At 41.8% G+C, this 24,394-nt stretch overlaps 1 protein-coding gene across 1 annotated transcript in view; it reads right to left on the reverse strand.

The window, feature by feature from the left end:
• Nucleotides 1-362: 362 nt before the first annotated feature.
• Nucleotides 363-24,394, reverse strand: part of MYO3B (myosin IIIB) — a 219,885-nt gene continuing 195,853 nt past the window's right edge. The window contains exons 25-29 of the mRNA XM_019553538.1: nt 21,142-21,347; nt 2,532-2,643; nt 1,403-1,565; nt 596-676; nt 363-445 (exon numbers count right to left, since the gene is read on the reverse strand). Of these exons, the coding sequence (XP_019409083.1) occupies nt 363-445; nt 596-676; nt 1,403-1,565; nt 2,532-2,643; nt 21,142-21,347 (645 nt within the window). The remainder of the gene's footprint in view (nt 446-595; nt 677-1,402; nt 1,566-2,531; nt 2,644-21,141; nt 21,348-24,394) is intronic.

Consider the following 24,394-nt stretch of genomic DNA (forward strand, 5'->3'; position numbering starts at 1 on the left):
CATTATAACTTCACTGTGAATGAGTTCACGGGACTGACTCTTCTATTTTCAGTGCCATATGGTCTCCTGCTCTCTACTAGAGACCTACATAGCCCTTTGGGCCTGTTTCTTCAATAATCTCTTTAAAGTTTATTCAAATTCATATTGATATGGCTGCATAGGAGCCTGGCAGAGAGTCAGAGGATTGGCCCAGGCTGGTAAACTCAGCAGCAGTTGAGACTAAAACCTGGATACCTGCCAAGATTAGGGCTAAGCACAAATTGAGAGAAATGGCATATCCAATGCCTACCATTCATGCTTTAAATCAAATGAATCTAGTATTCCATACCAGTTCTATCCACTCTCTAACAAATCCCAAAGAATTAAATTTGATGACTGTTCATCAGTACATTTTGCTTTTGAGAAGTACGCATCATAAAAGCTTCAAAGTGCTTGAATGCTGTCACTGTGACGTTGGATATTAAGAAACAAATGGTCAGACAGTTTTTGTGTAGCTTTTGTTTGGTTTGTAGGCTTTTCTCTCAGCTATAAACACTGACATGTAATTACCCACCGCAAAAATAAGTGTTAGCAATGGAAATAATGTTTTAATTACCTGCTTGAATATGTATAGCAGCATCAGTTCTTCTGTTCCTTATTTCCTTGTACTTCCTGCGAGCTTCATATCCTCTCCAGGCTAAAAATACAAAACCATGTGTTGGAAATTACCATCATTTAAGGAAGTGCTACAGAGTCAGAGATGTGCTGAATCTTTCATCCCTCTTGCCATAACCACCTCCCCCCACCCAACTCTTCCTTACCCACCCACATGTTGAACTCTGGGTTCACAACTGAAGTATAAGCATCCCCACAACTTCAAACACATTTCCAGTCTTCCAAATTTTAATTGTCAACATGTGCTGTGTGATGTCACAAAGTCAAGCACAGATGGAGGTTCAGTATCACTAGATATAAAAAAATCAGTCAAACAATTACCTCTTTCTCACTGCCCCATATTCAGTAGAGGGAAAAATGCTATGCTACGAATAATGAACCTCTCCAGCCCACCCTACATGTCTGTTGTTTGGAACGCACATGTGCAAGTGTGCACATGTGTAAGAGAGAGAAAGAGAGAGAGGAGGAGGAGCTGTGTGATGCACATTAGTGTACAGATGCTTAATGACATCTTCCCTTTGTTTACAGGTGTAGTGTCACTAATGCTAAAGCATTTTTTAAAAATTACGGATTACAAAGCTGAAAACTTGGAAATGAATCAGTAATGCTTGTGTCTGTTACCTAAGGTGAAGAAAAATCATCACACACATTTTTATTTCACAGCAAACAGTTAGGAAGTAAAGAGATGATCTGCATGCAGTTAAACAATACCAAGATAGTGTATGAAATAGGGAATGTGAACATTTACCTGACTGAATGGCAAGAGCACTATTTGCTCGTTTTTCTTTGACCTTCTTATATCTTCTAGCTCCAAGCCACCCCTTGATATAGGCTTGCATGACCACCACCCTGCCTATGACTTCTCGCAGAAACAAATTTAACTGCTCTATGTGGTAATACTTTAGAAAAACCTGAAATGAAACAAAAGCTTCAGTATTACATATATGCAATAGGATAAATTATCTTACACTGCCTTTTCATTAGTCATATTGTAGTCTACATTACAATGCAACCATTAGAAGAACCCCATTAAGTCCCATTGCTGAGAGTTCATTGACCATGTTTTCAGTTTCCTTGTGAAATTTCACTGTGTACAGTTTATTATGCCCTTCCTGCAATGTAAATCATAGTTTCCCCCACTGCAAATTAAATTGGACAAAGAACTGCTTTAGATATCAACATTTTTTAAACAGCTTTTCATGCTAGAGTTGATTTGGGGTAACATTTTAAATACTGATGTCTCCCATTAGTACTAGTATTTTTCATTGTGGTGATCCTGTAGGAGTTCAGCAGAGGGAAAATTCTCCTCCTAATTAAAACAAACAGGAGCAAGGTCTTGGAGTGAATTTATAAACAGAACATTGTAAAAAGGACTGTAAATTGGGGCCAAATTCTAACAGTTCTTACATTTCATTCATGTTTACTCAGGAAAACTCCTACTGTGTTATTCCTAAGAAACAAGTAGGAAAATCAGGAGCTGGCCCAATATTTTGCAGAATTCAGTAACATCACTTAAATGGTCAACAAAAGTTACTGCTGAAATAACTCAAAGTATCTCATCTGAAAAGAAGAACCACTTCAAACATGGCAAACAGATATTGTGCCAAACTGGTCCACAGGCTGAGATGCATAGAGAGGGCTTAATATTAGTGCCAGGAGGAAGGACTGTAGAGCCGTACTCCCAAAGAAGGAGCTGCTGGATGCATTGTGCCCTAGTTGCCTCCAGGAACGCTTGGGGGAGGGCAAGCATTGCAGCATATCTGGAAGAGGGTACAATGTGCCAACTCTGTGCAGGGAGAGACCCAGATTTAGCAAACCACTCAAGCATGTATCACTGTACAGACAATGTCTTTGAGACAAACAGAAACGCGCTCTACCTTTGTTTTCCCAAGGATCCAGTTATCAAGTTTTGATTTCTCCAAAATAGCAATGCAGTTCTCTCTGCTACCCAGAGGGGTCTCATGCACCTTGAAAGCAAGGTAGTAATACCTACAAAGCAAAGACAATGGAAAGACCAGGTTAAGATACACTTCGATTGCAACAGAGAACTATTATACTCCAAAGATTATGGAGAAAATTTTCAGTCTTACTAATTCTCAGCCTCACTAATAAGGTAAGAAAAGGGGTAAAGCTGTACTAGAAGGGGAGCTGAGGATATACTTAGTATAGGGGAATATTTGGCTGTTGTAGAACTAACCTGGTCATTTTCTACTCCAACCAGGGTGCATACAGACATTTGGAGAGGTTAGAGGGGGAGGTTGGATTGTGTTAAAAATGGCCACCCAATCATACTTTGCCCAGGTGCAGACATTACACTAGTCAGGTTGATCTAAGTGTAAGCTGTACAGAAGTTCAGGACAGTTAGATTGGTTTAAAAATGTCCAACCTAAATTAGACTACCTCACAGGTAGAGTTAATTTAGATCAGGCTGGCCACTTTTAGACTGATTTAACTATTCTGAACTTATGTTCACAGAGCAGCCTAAGTGCTGAGAAAACCCAATCACTGGCCCCAGCCCCAGGGCTGAGCTTTTCTTACCACCTCCCTAGCACCAGGTTATTTTTAGCCTCCCAGTCCCTCTCCCCACCCGCTGATGGACAACCCCCAGGCAAACCAGCCAGCCCTCCCCTAAGTCCACCAAATCCCCTATCCCACAGACGGCTTCCAGTGCCAGTTTTACTGGCATTTGCCAGTGCTGGAAGTCAGGGTAGGGGAGTGGGCAGGTGGGATGGGGGGATTGGTTTGCTGGGGGGTCAGGTAGCTAAAAATAGCCCCTAGCCCACAAGCCTCCCAGCCTAGGCAAATAGTAGGGGGGTGGTCATGCCATTGCTGCCAGCTTCTGCAGGAGGTCGCCGCTCACCCCCTCCCCCCTGCCACCGCTGCCTTCTGCAAGCAGTTGCCACTTACCACCCTGCTGCTGCCGCCGACTTCTGCAGGTGGTCGCTGCTCACCAGCCCACCACTGATGCCGCTGCCCACAAACTGTGTCCCCCAGTTTCAGGGGGGCACCAGTCACCCATGCTTCCTACACCCCTCCAATCTCCTTGTGGACCCTACCTGCCTCACCTCATGGACTTCCTGTGGACGCTGCCTGTCCCTCACAATAACCCTTGGAACATGCCCTCCCTTCCAGTTCTTCCTAAGCCTCCCCTCCACTCCCCTCACGCTAGCCCCTCTACTCTGACTTACCTTACATCAGGTGGCCTTAGACTGACCTAACCTCTCCCTAACGTCCCCAAATGTTTACACACATATAGCATAAGGGCATAAAGGATGACTCAGGAAGGACCTGTGGCTGGAGAGTGCTGTGCTCTAACCAACCCCACCAGCTTTTCATAGTAGAGATGTTTTGCGGTAACAGCTTATAATAGCTTATAAGGGGCATCTACAAACCAACACAATTTAGAACAGGCTGCTTTAAAATTTTCCATTTAAATGCTTTAAATGAGAGTTTAGGAGGAAATATAAACCCGAACAGTGGAGAGGAATGAATAAAGTAAATATTCTAAAGTAATAACCTGTAAATTAAATATGCACTTTACAAAACTCTATATTAGCTCTCATTTTTATATCTATACACAAAGTTTTCAAGTTCAATTGAACAGTTAGCTAATGCCAGGTATTCTATTAATGTTCGTTCTATCAATCTCCAGCAGAAAGAACAGTCAAATACTAACACCAGAGAAGCAGAAGTACACTGAATCTAAGTTATCCATTATCTAATGAGATGTTTATTTTCTTGTATCAGGAGTAACAGAAAGGATTACTTCATCCTCACTGTCATTCTGTGTGTTTGCCATTTGACCATTTTTCTCAGAGGAGCAGCCTCAGAGTTCACTGGGAAGTGTAAACCCACACAAGACCATGACTCTGGGTTCATAACAAGGTCACTCCAATTATGAATGCTGAACGGAGCTTTGAAGGAACTTCCAGTTACCCATCTATTTTACAATGAGACTATAGATTCTGAGCCACTGGAGACAAACGCCAACATTAGCAGAGCTAGTGGTAGTGTTTAACACTCACTGTCTGTATCAGTGACACTGACTGATAATTGAGTTCAAGAGTTGGCCACTGCTGTATGTCAAGAAAAAAGATGAGTTTACAATAAAAATGACTCCCATATCAATCTTCACTTATAGAAAATTGGAAGCTCAGGTTATCTGAGACCACTTGTGATTCATAGCTCTAGCCAAAGGACAAGTTCATGCAAAATTAAAAACAATCAGTCCTGCCTATCTTATTGGTAGGGGCTTTATTGGCAGTAGTAGTGATGGCTGGAGGGAGTTAGTAACTATTATAAATAGAGCCAGGTGAGTATGGTTAATAACTCAACATATGAATCTAACTATTTCCTCTGTTCAAAAATATTTGCAAGCATATTTCTAGTTTTGAAAAGGCACTGACTGTTTGAAATCAAACACTTTAAAGAAACAATGTTCAGTTCAAGTATTCGTGGCCTTTGATAGGGTTTTTTTTCTATTCCCTGAATGAACTGGAAGGATTACTATTGACGTTAGTGGGCTTTGGCTCAGGCCCAGATGTTCTGCTCAGATGCCGTTGTTCACATGCAAGATATTAATGATATTCATGTAAAAAAGAAGAGCTCTAAACAGTTATGTGGAATAATACTTGTTTATGCAAATGTCAATGAAAGGGATATGAGGAACTATTTCAAGTGAATAGCTCTTCACACTGTGGATGCAGCTTTTGCAGTACAGAAATAGCTCTAGTGACAAATAGTAGATCATTAACTGACATGATATTGCAAATTAACTTTACAAAATGTGTATCTTTAAGATTTGAGGGCTCCAGAACAGTTGCCTTTACTATACATAAGGTACTGTGAAGAAATCTCCACTCTCTCTGCTATCCCTTGGGTTATTCCAGAGGTACCTCTCTCCTTCTCACTTGCTTTCTATTTGGATCAGGCTGGTCAACCAGGTGACTGGGCCATATAAATTCCTGAGGGGAGGGGGAAGCTCTCTCTCGTCCTCCAGTAAGCATTTTGAAAAGCCACAAGCAAAGTGCCTCCAGGCTGCTGCCTGGATGAACTCCTGTAAGTAAACGCTTGAGAATTAGCCAGGAGTTAGGATTTATGTCTAGGCAGACGTGTTCTAAAAGGACTATTACCCTCACAGACGATGCATAGGGGAGGCATGGGGGTGTGTGTGCCCCCCCTGAGATTGGCCCTCGCCAGCTAGGGAGTAGGGGCACTGAGAGAAGTGCCGGCCAGTGCCCCCCCCGAGATAGACACTGGCTGGGGAATGGGGTACCAAAAAGAGTGCCAGTGGCACTTCTGGTTTTGCTGCCAGGGCTTCCAGGATCCATCCCCCCCTTCCCCCAGTCAGCGATCAGCCATTGGGGGACCCCCCCAGTCAGTGATTGGATGCTGGGGCCCCCCTAGACTCAGGCAGCACCGGTCACCCATGATTACGTCCAAGACTGTGCAAGACTCTGATTGATTATGTTTGCTTAAAGTGTATTTTAACTTTCTTGTTCTCCCCCAGCCTGGCCCCCCCTCCCCCCAAGGGTTACAGTGTGCCTTGCTGTTTCACTGTGGGGGGGAGAGGCAAGCCTTTTAGCTCCTAGCCCGGCCAGCAGAGCCTGTCTATTTATGTTCCCTCAGTCCTACCTGAGGTTTTCCTGGGAGTCTTCAGGCTGAAAGAGGCACCCAGAAATATTATCAGTGGGCAAATCACCCCCAAGGCTTGGTGGGTCTGTGTGCCCCAGGCTTGCAGGTGTTCTCCAGGAAGTGGGACAACCGGTGGTAGGCACCGTGTGGGAAACTCCCGAAGTGAGGTTTTTGGGCCTGGCACAGTGAGGCGGGTGGCTCTGTGTAGCAGCGTCTCTGACTGTGCCACCACAGTACTTATTTTCTAGTTCTTTGTTAAGTTATCCCTATGTATCAACTCAATTGGTGATAAGGAAAGAACCCAGGTCCCATCGGCTGTTCCCCTGAAGTATAACATTTTGAACAGACACTAGCTACCCTTTAATATCCAGGTAGCAGAAGCTGGCAAATAAACCTCAAAAATATGTCCCTGGACAGTTGTGAAAGAACAGGCACACCGAGTAGCCCATTTTAAACAAAACATGGAGACATTATCATAGAGAATGGGATACTGACAGCTAATTTTTTTCCTAAGGGAAAGTAATTTCCAATTATTAGCTTCAGTTAATCTGCAGTTCCAGCTGTCACAGAAAAATAAAAAAAAGAATCACAGATTAGTTAATAAAGGTGAAAGGGAAACTAAATGATGTCTAAAGTGAAAGGCATTGTTGTCAGTTCCGGACTAGATACATGATTGAAGACATGAAGACATGGTCAATGCTAATTAAAAGTGTCCAGACAGCAGAATATATATGTTTATGTTACTATTTTTAATTGAGTGAATTTCTCCATAACAACAGTATCTCATGGTATGCCGAGCCAACTATTTCTGAAGAATACTTGAGGGTCATGCCATTTAACACCTATCGAGAACCATGCTGCCTTCAAAAGAAAATAAAAGATGGAATTTAGTTTTGCACTAAGGTTAATATTGTCAGCTTTCAGAAAGATGGACAGTATCTTGAGTTTTGATGAGGAGAGAGAGAATGCAAGTACAAGAAAATATTTTCCTATATATACTGGGATAGATATTTTGTGTGTGCATGTGCGTGCATGTACACATGCACATAAATTTGCTAAGTAATTTGTAATGTAAAGTTTCAACATATATTTAAAGGTTATAGTATAAAATTGGCATCAAAAACATATTCATTGTGGCCCATTTTATATAGTTTGTGTATAATTAAATCAGTTGTGTCAAATTATATTTAGTGTTTGTAAGACTTAATGGATTACTTAGTTAAGTTGGATTTTGTACTTTTTTTAGAATGGTTATTTAAGGGACACTTGATATCAATTTCCCAGTGATTCATGCATTCTTTAATGTATGGAATAGTTTGAGACATTTGGAAGTACAGAAAAAAATCTAATAATTACCCTTTGTCACAATTCGTATAAAATGCTCTTACAACATCTAATAGCACTATTACAGTCAGCATTCTAGTTGTTAGTGAAAAATTCCTGGCTATAAAGGGTTTTTTAGGTACTTAGTTTATATTCTTGATCATGTACTTTAGTTATATTAAAAACCCTATTACCATTTACATATAGTTCCCTCTGCATCCTTACATAACATTAACTATTTAAGGTTTACTTTCTGCTCCAATTGAAATGGATCAATAAGTGTTTATAACAAATAAATGTGAAGCCACATTTCCTTACCAAATGCTATTCCTAGCTGTTATTTTAAATGATATTTTAAAACCTATTTGTTTTTTTAAAATGTCAGTTTGTTAACTGAGAGTTCCTGAGGCTTCTTGGCTTAAGGAAAATAAGTAATTTGAGTTTCTAGGCATAGTTAGTTATGTAATATCTTGGTTATCTCAGCTTCTTGAAAGGGGGATGCAGCAGAGAGGTCACAGGTGTGGAGGATGCAACCACTGGTGGACACCAGCAGTGAAGAGTTCACTGCATGTGTGCTACACAATTAAAGGGAGGGTGCGACCATCCCACTGTACCCCTATCTGGATCCATCCCTGATAAAAATTAACTTTTTTTAACTTAAAGTGTAATTTTCTTGTCAATTGCTCTTACAAAGTCAAACCACTGGATGGGGGGTCCCATCACTCGTTAAGCATGCTGTAGTGTTAGGATTTCCACACTAAACCTCCTTGTTCTTTTTGGTATGGTATCAAATATTAAAGCAGGGACTGATCACTTGTTCATAGATAAGAGTTACAGGACTCAGATATCCTCATTCTTATTGCTAAATATTCTTGAATAAGAGCTACATAAACTTTTTCATTGAATGGTTCTGGAGTCTGAATAAGTTTGAAGATTTTGAGATGTGGTTCCAAAGTTTATATGATTTTTAATCTAGATATCAATCCAGGTTTCTGAGTTATAATTTGGGATAAACTCTTTTTCCCTTTTCTCCTAGTGGGTGTTCCAGTTTCCATCCATCTCATTCCCCACTCTATTACTAAGCCACAGTTTGAAAGACAGAAGTGTAGCTCTTGCTGAATAAGCCCGGGTCACAGAACCAGTAGAGATATTTCTCAGTGTAATGCTCCACCTGAGCTACATACATAAAAGAAAGATGGTGTATTACCTTGGACCAAATGTCCCCTGTGCAGCTATCCTGCCTCTAATAATACAAGAGCTATTCAGTAAGCACTAGTTCAGGTATCTCTATAACAGCATTGTGTTCTGTAGATACACCAGTAATGCAGTAGTTCTTAATCATTTCAGACACTCCTCCATAATTCCTGTGAGTTCAGTGGCACTCCATTCAATAATGAATTTATATATTGCAGCACTTAACTCTTAGCAAGGGCTGGAAGGGACAAGTGTAAGCTTACCCAGAGACTGGCCCACACTTACCTCCTTGCATAAGGGCTGGGTAGAAAAGAGCGAGTGCCTATTTCTTTGTACCCACAGCACCCTTAAAAGGAGCTTGTGGCACCCCAGGATGCTGCAACACTCTGTTGAGAACCAGTGCACTAATGAATATATCCCAAGTTTCTAAGGCTCACTCTTGTTGGAACATGAGATTAGATCATGAAGTCAGGGCCTTGTTACACATTACACTGTGAACTGCACAAAGGTTTAGTGCTGACTGGCAGTCTCACTTTCAACTTGAGTGGCCCATCTGTAGGGAGTGGCCACATTTTAATAGAACAGGAGCTGGGTTATGCAGATCAAGGGATAATCCTATATAACTTTGAGCCACATAATGAGTGTTTTAAGTTACTTAAACATGTTAATGTGCAGACACTCCAGGTGCTGCCCAAAATTAACACATAGCAAGGCCCTTAGTCCATATAATCTGAGTTCCACAGTGGCCCATACCTGGTGATTAGGAAGAAGATGAAATGTCCCCTTCATGTAGCTGTTCCACTGTACAATTTTGTATGTGGGGTGAGAAGATGGGGGCACAGAGGTGTAACAGGGCATATCCATACCCTGAGCAGCAGCTGTGATCCTGGATGCCAGTGATCTCTCAGCAGCTCTTGCTGGAGCTCTGCATATGCTTTGAGCTCTGAGCTCACCAGCTCAGTTCTGCCTGGAGCCCTTGCTTTCAACCAGCTCCAGAGCCTGCTGTTCTTCCCTCCAGCCCTCCTTTTTGCCCCCTTTCCCTCTGCTGAATTCAGCAGCAGGGAAAACAAGAGACAGGATGCGGCATGGAGCCTCTGGAGCTGAGTTACAGGAGGGGCTGCACATTACTGGACACTGCTCCCCTCTTGCTGGGAGCAGGAAAGTGAAGAGCAATAGGTTCCAGAGCTGCTTGAAAGAAAGGACTCCAGGCAGAGCCCCCATGGAAAACAGTGAGCTCACGGAGCTTACAGCACATGCAGAGCTCCCAGCAGCAGTTGTGAAGTGTCAGTGTACTCTGACAGCTCACTGTGCATGTGAAGCATGGCCAAAAGGAGGTACCACATTGCCACAGCACCACCCTGCATTTGCCTCTGGTCCCAGTAAAAAAATCAGAAGTGCTCCTAACACTGTGAAGCCATATGATGAACTGCATTTATTTCTGAGCTTTTGACTATTATACTCATCCATCTCAGAAGGGCCTGTTTTGTACTCCAGGGTTTTAGACAGTGCCATACAACTGCAATTTCAAAGCATTAACCCATTAAATAATAAATAACTTTTGCCTTCCCAAGAAAAAATATTTTCCTTAAATACACTAATACACAGTGTAAAATGGACAACATTCAGGGAAAGGGCTGAAGTCCAACATATCACAACCCATTCCTAGGCTGATTCCTATGTATGACAGAGAAGCTATTACCAGTAACTAGAGAACTTCAAGATGAATTGTCCAGATAGGGGCACCCAGTGTGAGGATGTGCAAGTGCCTTGGGCTCTTGATCAAAGTCTTTTTACTTTAACAGGATCTGTAGAGTGCCTGCTCTTCCTATGCCCCATATTGGCAAAGAGTAGTGTGGACTTCCCACTCCTCAGTTCCTTAGATTCGTATATGAAGGGCAATTCCAAGGAAGAAGGAAAGAAAGATGAAGTGTAGATGTGTATGTGAACAACAGATCTCAAAGAACTCCAGTTACTAAAAAGTAACTTCTCTTTCATCTTTGAGTGCTGGTCCCTATGTGATTCCTTATATTAGTGCAGTGTCCACAAACCTGAAAGTGGTTTTTGGAGTACCCTCAGAGATTTTCACACTGAATGAATCCCAGGATATTTCAGCTCAAAAAGAATGAAAATTAGGGAAGAACACAGGCAAGCAGGTTTTTTAGGCAGTAATCAGTATATCAGTAATCTTTTGGTTCCTGTCACCTTAATGATATCTTGTCTAGATAAAAGGCTATATATGGGAAAATAACTACCATAGGCTTAGATCTCATTCATTCTCCTTGCTGAGGAACTGTCACTTGGCAAGCTGTTTCAATGGAAAGGCTGAGCAGAGAACCCGTTGCTGTGGATTCAAATAGTGGCCCCAGGAGATGTGTTAGGTTCCATTATGAGATGAGGTCCTTCACCAGAGAAGAGACCTTGATCAGGTCAGAACATTCAGGTGAAAGAATACGTGTCTGCTGTCAACTGGAGAATGATGATCTTCCTTCACTTCTAACACTGGGGAGTCAAAAGTTAGTACCATAACTGTACATGTGGAAGTAATACCTAAGAAGGAAGTCACCAGATAGATCACTGTTCTGACTAACAAAAGAGCATGGTTTTATTATGACCAAATCTAAGCCTTTCAGCTACTTCTCTCTTGGGCTTGATCTGATCTGCTTCACCTTTTAGGACAAGGTGCATTAGGGTCCTATGGGGAGGGGGGAGAGGGGCCATTTGCAGGACAATAATTTCATTTAAGTATAGGGAAGGGACGAATTAGTTTCTAGATCATCCTCCATCAAATCCAAAGCTGGAGACCCCTCTCAGTCTGAGAAATGGGAAGAGAGATGCCCCAGAGGAATCTGTTATGTTGATGATGAACAGCAAGACAACAATAGCTAGACCTATCCCTACACTCAGGGGCAAGCTAGAAGCCTCGAGACCAGAAAGTCCACATCAGAAAAGGTGAGTAATAATCCAAAAGCCACTGACCCAGGGACTAAAATGCTCACAAGAACATCTTTGTAGTCCAGGTTTGTCTTTTCAAGGAGTCTCTGATGGTGAGCTCAGAGATGGAATGTCACTGGAGCTGGCCAAAAATATTGGCTCCAAAGGTAATACAAAGTGATGGCACCTTGAACACGCTCCTGAGAAAATGGTTGTACCAAGAAACAGCAACAGGTTGTATAGACAATTCATTTGTACCTTAGCCAGAGATAGCCAATGAGGAGAGTCCATTACGGAGAGGCAAGGAGCATCTAGGCTCTGTTTACTGATTGCCTTCTTAGTAGTGGATTGAGGATCACTGACAAGACTGGAAAATTGCCCTGGAGGACTGATTGTGGGATCATAGCAAGCTTCAATAGTATCCCTACAGGACTACAAAATCTCACACAGACAGCAGATATGAAAGTGCTCCAAGTAGCTCCAAACAGGGGACTTCCCCAGGAGAAAATCTTAGAGCCAAGAAGACAGAAGATCTCCATGAGGGACCAGGCCTAGAGAACACATATCTGAGTCTCTTATTTCCAGGATAAGATGCAAAGCTGATGGACTTCCTAAGGAGGCATTTCTAGATCTTGAGTTTGTGGCCTTTTTGTATCCTGGATATAAAGGACATGCATATGGACCATTTACCAGGAATACAGAATTCACCCAAACAGTTAAGGCATTTGGTATGCCCATCTGATATAGGCATAGTGCCGTTACAAGATGGGCCCAACTTCAACCCTGGAGAATGGGGAGAATCATCATAAGGACACTTGAGGAGGAAAAATAAATGAGAGCATCTAGTTTCACTAAAAAGGAAGATGATACAGGAAATAATCAACAAGGGAAATATGGCCCCCAGGTGACAGTGTTATGTGGTACAGTGAGAAGCAAAGCATGGGGAGTGGTGCCACAAGAGCATGACCCCCACCAAAAGAAGAATTCAATTGTTAAGAAAAAACAATTTTGCTTATCTTTTTGTGAAGAAAAAGTTGGACAATAACAGTAATAATGAAAGGGCAAAATCATTTTAATGAAATGGGGGAGCATTTTGAGGACAAGGCTTTGAATAAGGTTGTAGGTTGCTAAGCACAAGCCAAGTAGCAGAGGCAGCACTAGGACTTTGTGGGGTGCCAAGTGATTACCTCCTCTCCCGCTCTGACTACTGCTGCTGCTGTGGCAGTGCAAACTCCCTGAGCATGGGCCACGGGCATCCCCTTTAAATTGGTGCCTGGGACTGTACCCCTGCTTGCCCGTGCCTTCTTACCCCACTGCCAACCAGAATGCTCCATGACTAGCCAGATGATTAAGAATAATTGAAGACCAGGAACTGCCCACAGTCCTTTATTCCCCTCAGTGCAGGGGATAAGGCAGAGCAGAGCTGCGGTGTGCTCTGCAGATATAGCAAAGGCAAAAGAGACCTTAGCATGTGTATATGGACAATCATTTCAAGGAGATTCCTGATTTTGCAACAGAACCCAGTATTAGTTCTTTACCCTGGTAGGTCCTGCAATATCTTTCTTTTAAATGGTGCATGAAAAAAACTCTTGTGTTGGTAATATTTTTTCTCATGCTTAAAAGTTTGTACAAATGAACTCATGCTACTGAAGAATTATCATTTTAGAGGAGAATAGGAAGAAATGTACAAATAATAAAATAATTAGACCATTTTAAAACATTTTCTAAAAGTGTCAAAGATATTAATTTTGTAAAAGATGCTACAGACTACATGATGGCGTGATGTGATATAATGATTTAATTGAGGTTCACTTGGGATACCCTGCATAACTCACAAGTGACTACATATGTACACATTTACATATGTAATCACTTCTGTCCACCTATGAGTAACAAACCTCACTGGAATGGAAAGTATCCTGCAGCTGTGTAACAGTGCACAACAAATACCAAGAGTCTAAGAACTAGATGTGGAGGACAGAGTTTATTCAATTGAAATTACTAGAGAAAATTAGCTAGGTAGATTGGGTGAAATCCTGTGCCCCTTGAAGTCAATGACAAAACTCCTGCTGATTTCAATGGAGCCAGGATATTACAGTCATTAAAGGCATGTCTCCAAACATCATTTTGGGATTTTGGTTCAGTGCTGACTAAGTATTTAAATAGGCTATCTTTAAAAGTCAGTGCTTCCTTTTTTCTGTTTTGAATGTGTTACTTTCACATTTCATTCAGTGCTTCCCTGTTCTTGAATATAATTAACTTAATCATTGCATGATCTGAGAGAATAGAAGAAAAGCATATGCAAGAGTATAGTTCTGCAGGATTTTTAATGTCTGAGCAATGCTAGAAGCGGTAATATTGTCTGGGATTGAAAGTTTTTTTTCTTAGGTACTATACCTGTAACAGTATGTGTATAGGTGAATCTTAGTGGCCATATAAAGCCCAATAAAATTAATGCAGTTTCCTCCTGGAGCATGAGTGAATGAATGTTGGTGTATGAAGTCATAAGACGGAGGCCTAAGACCGCAGTGACTGTACCTTCATATGCATGTGTGTTGTGACTAGCACAATGGGGGTGTGATCTAATTTGAGCCCCCTGTGTTTTACAGTCAGGGCTTGTAGACAGAAGTGATATCTTTTATTAGAACAACAAGATTTTTGCAAAAAAAAAAAAAATTTAATTCCAAGCTTTTGGACACAAACACCCTTCATCAGGCATCAGAGAAAAGATTTAAAAGTTCTCCTGGGTAGAAATGAAAGTTCAGATTTCATAGGATTTCACACAGGAGTCAATAGATGGAAAAACACTATTTTTTTATGGAGGATTTTTCCATCTATTGACTCCTATGTGAAATCCTATAAAATATGAACTTTCATGAAATATGGAGAACTTTTACACTCTTTTTCTGATGCCTGATGAAGGGTGCTTGTGCCTGAATGCTTGCAATTAAAGGCTTTTTTTTTTGCAAAAATCTTGTTGTTCTAATAAAAGATATCACTTCTGTCTACTAGCCCTGATTGCTTTTTCCTCTAGACCAATACAGCTATGACCTGGATACCTGTGTGTTACAATTCCTTTACCACCAGTCTGCCACTGAGAGGGCAGTATTTATTGGAACAATTTAACAGTAGCTCACCTGGTCACAATTCTTGGGCAAAACATTCTAAAACAGCAGAGAGGATGCCAGGAAAGAGGTCACTGAAAAGAAATGATTCCTATTTTCACTTCCTAACTTCTTTTAAAAAAAGGAAAAAAATGAAGATATCTGTTCACAAGGATTTGGGACAGTGACAGTATTTATCATTGTATGTAGGACCCAGACCTTACTTTTTTCCTACTTGGGGGAAAGGGTTTTTTATAACAGGTCCTTGTATATCAGTGTGCAAATAAGCCATGCTTAAATCCTTTCTTCCCCATCTGTTTTTAACCCAATAAACCTTTTTTCAGTTTGCAACACTGTGAAATAATCTGGTCTACATGAAAACAGAAGACAGTAAAGAGTAACATTAAACAAGACTTTATCTTTTGTTTACCTCCACCTGATAAACCCTGAATGGCTCTGCTCCTGTCTTTGATTGTTTTGTCTTCATATTTCCTGCTAAGAGTTTACAAAACAGCAGTATTGAGCAGGAAGATAAGAAGCACACCTATTTGTTTAATAACATCAAGGGGGAAAAACTGCTGGCTCATCCATTTTGTTGTTAAGTTGCTCAGAAGGATCAAAATACCAATTAACTTGCTGGCTTAGAAAATCTTTGATATCCTCAGATTTACTGACATTTTGAAACTCTTGTTCATACTTGCCTAATGGCTTTTTGATTATGAACAAAGAAGTGCCAATCTGTTTAGCATTTGACCTGTTTTCTCAAATATTTTTTATGTGTTCAACTACTTAGTTTCTAAAAACACTTGACTAGTCATGGCTGTAAATTAAAGGAGCTTGTTCAACAGAAGAGTTGTTCAAGCTTTGCTATTTTTTAAGTCTGCAGAAGGACAAACACTGTTTAAGAAGAAGGGGGAAGTGGACTGAACATAGGAATGGCACAAAACACTCCTGGCTTCTATTTGAAGCTCTGACAATGAGTCCCATAGGCTGGTGGGCAAATCACTTCACCTCTTGTTTCTCATTTGCCCTATTGAGCTACCCTTCATTAAAACTTTATGCCTGTTTGACCACAAGCATGACAAGATTTGGGATACAACTTGTCCTTGTCTGCACTGATGGCAAAGCTAAGTCAGGATAAGTGTTTATCTAAGAGAATCCTACTGATAATAACGAGTCCAGGAGTGAATCTGGGGGAAGCAGGGGGAGGTGCAGTGGGGTGGTTGCACCTCTCTTCTACAGTGAAAATTACATGCCAGTGGCTTCTTTTCCCCAAAGCCCTAGAAGCTTGGGTCCTCTGAGGTGTTCAAGGCATGGATGGAGCCCTGGGTTGGAGTGGGACACTTGGGGAGAACAAATGGGGACCAGGTTGGGAAGGGAGGGGCCACTTGCTGCTGTCCTTAGATGACCAGGGGCCAGGGGAAGCCCCAGGACCACTCCTGCCCCTGGACAGTGGGCACACAGCCAAGGACAGCCAAGGACAGTGGGGAGAGGCTGCCTGGGGTACTGGGTCCCTGCTCCCTCCCCCTCCACCATGTTTCCCTTGCTGGCCCTGGGGCTCCAGGTGTGGAAGCTGGTGTGCAGAGGCCCAGACAGGGCTGGGCATGGAAGCATCAGTCGGTGAACACCTGCTTCCAGCTCGTGTTCCTGGACTGCAGGCAGGGAGCAGGAGTGCTTGGAAAGAGGGATCACCCACTGATGCTGCCATACCCAGCCCTGCCTGGCACTCAATGATGCTGCTCCCTTCATCTGAAGTTCTTGGGCTAGCAGGGGGAACAGAGAGGCGGGAGAGGGAGCAGGGATCTGGCATCCTATGCAGCTGCTGTCTGTAAGCCCCAGCTAGAGCTGGGAAGGAGTGGTCCTGGGGTTTCACCTGCCTGTAGGTCAGCACTGCGGGACGGGGGGAGGGGAGGCAAGCACTGACCATGGGGCAGCGACCACCCGCAGGCACTGTCAGCAGCATCCAGGTGCAATCAAGGACCGCCCGCAGACAGTGTTGGTGGCGACTTTTTGCAGGGGGTGCACCACCATGTGCAGAGGGTGCATGTGCACCCGCGTGCACCCCCTATGCATCACCCTGTGTGCACACAGTGGGGCTGGAGGTGGGACTGCAAACTGTGGCACTGGTAAAATCTCCTGCACCTCACTTTTCAAATTCCTGGATCTGCCCATACCTAGCCCTGATTTTCCTCTCAACTAGTATTTCAGCTGTGTTAACCTGAATTCATTACCCAGTTTACTTGAGAAAAGAAACCTGAAAAGAAAATTTTTGCCTCATGCTTCACATCTCTTCAAAATGCTGAGAAAATTAGCTGATGTTCATAAAATACTATGGAAAGGCAGCCTGATCTACCACTTTATTACACTGGCGTTAGGTTGGTGCAACCTCAGTGAAATTAATATGGTTACATCAAAATAAAATGGTGCAAAAGAGTGAAGAATCAGGGCTGAAAAAATATGGTTACCACAAACAAATAAATGTTCCTACCTGAAATATTGATTTCTTGTTTTATTTACTCTCTTATTTTTCAAGCGTTTTTTTATATGTTCCTTTGACACAATAATTCATTACAGACTGATCCTATTAGTTAGGAATTGTTCATGAACTAATCCTGATACTTGTTAAAATGACTTCAACTATTTACTGTATTGTTCTGACATGCACCTTTCATTCTATGAGCTACTTGTTAAAAGTATTCAATTATTCACTACTAATGTTGTATGGCTGGTCACATGGTACTGTTTCTGTTTACTGAATCAGTGACAAATATTTTAAACAGAGAATAATGAATAACAAATAATAAATATTAAAGCCAGAAAAGACTTTATGATCCTCTAAATTGACTTGCATAATGTGGACCATAAAATTTCATCCTGTTAGTCCTGCATTAACTTTAAGAGTGAGCTACAGCATGTTTTGGAAAGGCATCAAAATAATGAACTCTTCTAGTACACTCATTCAGACCAATAAACACTGGTATTAAAATTTACAGAGCTTCTAGGATACCCAAAAATATTTTCACAAATATCAACCGGCTACTGGAATATTCACAAATTCACAGAACCTCTCTGTACAAGGAAGTTTTTTTGTTTGTCTGTTGTACCAGTATAGTTGTAACATTGGTATAGTTAGACCAAGGTAGGCACATCTCTCAGATGGGTACTTTTGTTCCAGATTAAAAAGTAGGTTTTTTTCCAATTTAGTTTAAACCTCTTTGAAGTGATGCAAATTAAACCAAAGAAAAAGCATTCTTTTATAGGAAAACCCATCCACATATTAAGTTATACTGGTACAATTATCTGGGTTTAAATTACACTTCAGTTTTTACAAGTATAATTTTCCTATATAGAACAGTTGAAAGCAAATCACAATTCATAAAAGTACATGCTTTCTGTATTACATTCATTTAGCTCTTTAAGTTTGGGGTTGAGGTGAGCAGCTGACAACAGTGAAAGAACAGTTTAGGCACTATTTAAAAAATCTGGACAAGTACAAGTCCATGGGGCCAGACCCATCCGAGGGTGCTGACGGAGTTGGTTGATGTGATTGCAGAGCTGCTGGCCATTATCTTTGACAACTTGTGGTGTTTGGGAGGGGTCCTGGATGATCGGAAAAAAGCAAATATAGTGTTCATCTTTAAGAAAGGGAAGAAGGAAGATCAGGGGAACTAGAGATCAGTCATGCTCACTTGAATTTCTGGAAAAATCATGGAGCTGGCCCTCAAGTAAATCATTTCTAAGCATTTGGAGGAAAAGAAGATGATTAGGAAAAGCCAGCATGGATTCACCCAGGGCAAGTCATGCCTGACCAACCTGATTGCCTTCTATGATGAGGTGACTGGCTCTGTGGATTCAGGGAGAGCAGCGGACATGATATACCTTGATTTTACTAAGGCTTTTGATATGGTCCCCCACAACATTCTAACAAGCAAATTATGGGTTAGATGAATAGACTGCAGGGTGGATAGAAAATTGGCTGGATCATTGGGCTCAAAGGTTATGGTAATCAATGGCTCAATGTCTAGTTGGCAGCCTGCATCAAGTGAAGTGCCCCAGGGGTCAGTCCTGGGACAAGTTTTATTCAATGTGTTCATCAACAATCTGGAAGATGGCATGAAGTGCACCTGCAGTAAGTTTGTGGATGACATCAAGCTGGGGAGGACTGGTAGATATGCTGAAGGGTAGGGCTAGGACTCAGAAAGACCACAACAAATTGGAGGATTGGACCAAAATAAATGTCATGCAGTTCAATAAGGAGAAATACAAAGTCCTGCATTTAGATCAGAACAATCCTGTGCACTGTTACAGGCTGGGGACTGATTGGCTAAGCAGCAGCTCTGCAGAAAAGGACTTGGGGTTACAGTGGACAATACGCTGAATGTGAGCCAACAGTGTGCCCTTGTTCTGAAGAAAGCTAATGGCATACCGGGCTGCATTAGTAGAAGCATTCCAAGCAGATCAAGGGAAGTGTTTTTTTCCTCTCTATTCAGCACTGGTGAGGCCACGTGTGGAGTACTGTGTCCAGTTTTGGGCCCCCCCCACTACAAAAAGGATGTGGACCAATTAGGGAGTGTCCAGCGGATGGCACAAAAATGGGTAGAGGGCTGGGGCACATGACTTATGAGGAGCAGCCAAGGGAACTGAACTTATTTAGTCTGGAAAAGAGAAGATCAAGGTGGGATTTAACAGATACTTTTGACTGTCTGAAGGGTGGTTCCAAAGAGAATGGGGCTAGACTGTTCTCACTGATAGCAGATGACAGAACAAAGAGCAATGGTCCTAAGTCACAGCAAGGTAAATTTAGGTTAGATACTAGGAAAAACTCTTTTATCAGGAAGTAAGGCTATGCAAAGCTTCAGTCCCTGATTTGATTTGGCGGAGATTTGGCCTGATTCAATGGCCGAATCTCTGAATCCAAATTGAATCAGGAAACCCTTTAATCTCTCTGAATTATACTGGAACCCTCTGAATCTACTTGGAGAGATTCAGAAAGATTCAATGATTCAGACATAGATACAGTTTTACATGTTTTATCTACATACCTCTTAGGTACCGGGTGGCCTGTGAATGCTGAGATGCTGGGATAGCTGGAGCATCCCACAGGAGTGCGGGGGGCTCCCCAGCACTCTTGGCAGTAGACCTGGAAGTGGACCCCTGTGCATTCAATAGTGGAACTGGAAATGGACTGGAAGTACTTCCAGTCCACTTCTGGGTTTGCTGCTGAGCATGTGGGGGGCCCCCCATCCGCCCCAGCATCTCAGCATTCATGAGCCATGCCTGGTACCTCAAGGTATATAGAAAAAACATTTAAAGCTGTGTCTGTGGCCGAATCACTGTTTCTCCAAATCAGCATTGAACCTTCAGATTCAGATTTGGCCTAATTGAATCAACGAATCAAATCACTGTCCCCGAATTTGGGCTGAGTCTGAATCCGTATTGAATACAGCCCATTTCTCACACCCCTACCAGGAAGGTAGTAAAACACTCTCTGCCCTTACTGGTTTTTAAGACCCAGTTAGACAAAGCCTTGGCTGGGATGCTAGAATTGGGGATGGTTCTGCTTTGAGTAGGGAATTGGACTAGATGCCCCCTGAGGTCCCTTTCAATCCTAAATTTCTATGATTCTGTGACTTCAATGATTCTAAGTAACATCTATAAACAGACTGAAATATTGTAATTTGGCAGAAATCAACATCGGTGAAAAATATGTGATGAATTATTAGTAGGGTTGGGGTTTTGTAATAGCTGTGATGGTCCAGGAAATATGTAAAAACAAGGGTTTTTCTGGTGTTATCTTTTGTTGGACCAATTGGATAGCTGGGGAGATGTTAGATAAGCTTTCAAGCACAAAGTGCCTTTCCTTAGGTCTCTTTTTATGGATTGTTAGTATTTTTCCACTGCCTTAATGCTCTTCAGGTAGCATAGATTTAATGCTCTCCTACGAGGGAATTTGTGAAAAGCTTTGTATCAGTTCCTTCTCTCACCATGTGTATAGTCTTTACATGGAGATTCAAGGTGGTTAACTTCTTCGTTCTTGTGCTAGCTGATGGTGATGCGTATTTACACATATGTCCCTATCACTACTTCATAGGATGGGGATATTTTTTATATTGAAAATTATGTCTTACACTGGTTTAACAAATACGACTCCATTGACCTGAGCTACCTTTCATTTTCACTATGGTAACTGAGAGCCAAACCAGGCTGTAACTTCTGCAGCAAGACATGCACAGCATGAGCTTACACTTTACTGAATGGAGTCCTAAAAGGAGATTCCTGTTACAAGAAAGACATGTCTTACCTTTTCACAAATTCTTCAAAGAGGATGCGGTGAGAATACCCTTTCTGACGTATTTTGACAGTTTCTAGAATTCCAGTGTACCGTAGCTGCACTAGAACTCTTTCATGGGAAAATTTCAGTGCTTCTCTATCATCATTAGGTTTAATGCAGCGGACAAAGTGAGGCTGTCCAACAACCATTTTGGATAAGAGGTCCATCAGTGAATACTAGCAATGAAATGGAGAAGAAATGTATACTTAATAAATATCACCGGATACAATTGTATTAAGTAAGCAATACAGCAGGCGTAGCCAACCTCCTTCCCCATAATCTTAATGGGTGCTGACAGATGAGGAAAAAACAAAACAAAATGGTGCTTTACTTTCAGCTTGTTCCACCAAGCGCATTGCATAGTCAGAAGAGGACCCATGTTAGTCTGACCCAGCTCACCCTGCTTCTGTATTAATCGGGTGCTACTGTGGGGCTTTTCGATGCTTTTATCTAATAGCTGATTGAACCCTCTGGACTCAATGATCTGGCATAGTGCTCCAGCACAGATAATAAATTGTCATTAAATATCATGTTAGAATAAAAAAAAAAAGTAAGAATGGAATAAACAAACAAACAAACAGGTAGAGAGGAAACAAATGATTTGTTTAACTACTTCCCTTTCTTCATGAGCTGTGTTTGACTGGAAGCTTCATGCACCTAACGAGCTGTGGCTTGGCCACCCTTCCAATATGTTTATAAACAGCATTTATAAATGATTAGGGGGTTATGAAATTATTTCTGAGATGATCTTGATTATAATGTTTTTTCATATCATTGACATTTTGCTTTACTTTTTAAAATGTTTACCTAAAAATCAAACTCTGCCATAAATTTGTTTTCAGTTAGCAGAAAAAAATGATTAGGTTTCCAGTTGTGGGATTGCTTTTTATTTTTTTTTAAATTTCTTTCAGGAAATTTTAAAGGAATTTCCATTTTGTTTGAAAAATTTGTGGACAACACTCTACTTATTTTTGAAAAATTTGTGGACAACACTCTACTTATTTTAGACAAGGGAATATACAAACAACATCATAAATTTTATAATGAATTAGACTGAAAGACTGAAAATAAATTATGTAGGTAATTAAAATATCTCCTACTCAGAGGTACTTCTAAACCTTGACTGGGTACTTTGCTTCAGTTACCAGCCTGTGGGTGGGTCACACACTTCCTTTCCATCTCTTCCTGATAGCGCCTAGTCATTATTTTTAGCTCTAGCATGCCTACAGCATGCCTCTAGGATCAGATATTTTTTCTAACTGATTGCTTGAGTGTAATAGGGTCAGAGTATCATTGTAAAAATGATGGTTACCAAAGGGAATGTGTGAGAAGCAAAAGTTGTTTTGTAATATCTTTTATTGGAACAACTGTATAGTTTGGAGATATCAGACAGGCTTATCTGCTTCTTTCCTTTCCCTGCGGAATTTCAGGGCATTTTGTGCCTGAAAGCTTGTCTAACATTTCTTTCAATTATACAGTTGCTCCAAAAAAAGATATCACTAAAATAAACCTTAGTTCTCACTTCTTTGGGACTGGAATGCTGATGTCCTTAGAGGTACCTTAGGCCCTAAAATGATTGTTTGAAACCACCCAAGCACCTTCAGTCACTTTCACATGCACTCCAGAGGTAAACCAATTCAGCGTGCATCACAGAGTAGTGTAACAAGGGCTGTGGTGGAAGCAAGGCACCAGCCCTTGGCACTGTGTATGAAAGGGCACCAGAATCCTCCTCCTCAGGGAGTCTTTACCACAGCAGCCCTGTATCCAGCAATGTATCTGCAGGGACAGGGGTGAGTGAAACAGTGCTCCCCACTACCCCAGGGAGTTTTTTTTCTTAGTAGGTGCAGCCCTGTACCCAGTAGCATATCTGCAGTAGGGAGGAGTGACTGGAGCTCTAGGGTGGCTTCAGGGAACCTGCATCACAGGGCTGCTGCTGCTGGACTCTCTGGCTAGGGACAGAAATTACTCATAAATCGGTATAAGTGATCAGAAACTGGTAACAGCAGAAGTTCTGTCCATATAAACCACTTTCAAAATGGCCAAAAACAATTTAAGATAAACCTGGATGGATATAGTATCAGACTTCACTGATTTAGGGTAAATCTATTTATTGAACTTTCTGTCCCAGATCTCCTCCAGGGCTAGGTACAGACAACCAAAAAGCCTGATGCTAAACTGATTCAGCCTTTGCAGGTTAATCGAGGAGCCCTTTCTGACCCAGGAAGTGCAAGGGCCAACCAGAGGTAACGTTCTTCTGGACCTGGGCTTGGCCACGGGAGATGATCTGGTGTGTGGCTTGAACATTGAGGGTAACCTGGGCGACCCTCAGTTAAATGATCAGGTTTACCGTCCACCACAAGGTCGACAAATCAACCAGCAGGATTGAAGTCCTGGACTTCAGAAATGCTGACTTGGATAGGCTCAGAGAATTAGTAGGGGAGGCGATGAGAGACCAGGAAGGGAAGGCAAATGGGGTGCACAAAGAGTGGTCGTTACTCAAGGACATGATCCTTGTAGCACAAAAGGACACTGTACCTGCAAAGAGAAAAGGTAGCAGGAGGGCTGAGGAGCCCTCCTGGCTTAATAGGATATTGCAATCCTCTTAAAAAAGAAAAAAGAGGTGTACACAGAGTGGAAGCTGGGTATGGTTTTCAAGGAGGACTATACTTTAGTGGCCAGCACCTGTAGGGAAATGATCAGGAAAGTCAAGGCGGCAACTGAGTTTAGGTTAGCTATGGGAGTCAATGATAATACAAAGTCCTTCTCTAGGTATTTAGGCAGTAGAAGGAAAAGAAATGGAAGCATGGGACCCCTGCTTAACACCTCAGGACAGCTGGTAACTGATATTCAGGAAAAAATTGAACTCCTGAATGCCCACTTTGCTTTGGTATTTCACTGGACCATGGGGAAAGTCAAACAAGATAAGGCTCACAGGGGGCATGCCGGGATTGACAGCCTCCCCACTGTGGATGCTGAGTGGGTACAATACCAACTAGAAAAGCTAGACATTTATAAGTCAGCGGGACTGGATGGACTCCATCCGAGAGTGCTGAAGTTGCTGGCTCAAGTCATTGTGGTGTTAGAAATATTATTAAAATAGAAATATTATTAGAAATGCATAATGAATAGAGTGTTGTTAGAACTACACAGTTTGTATCTCATACCTGATAAGCAGAAACACCACCAAGGACATCTCGCTAATTTACTATCTCTTTGTAACACT

Source organism: Crocodylus porosus, unplaced genomic scaffold (assembly GCF_001723895.1).
Source record: "Crocodylus porosus isolate Cpor-Errol unplaced genomic scaffold, CroPor_comp1, whole genome shotgun sequence".
Classification (NCBI taxonomy): Eukaryota; Metazoa; Chordata; order Crocodylia; family Crocodylidae; genus Crocodylus; species Crocodylus porosus.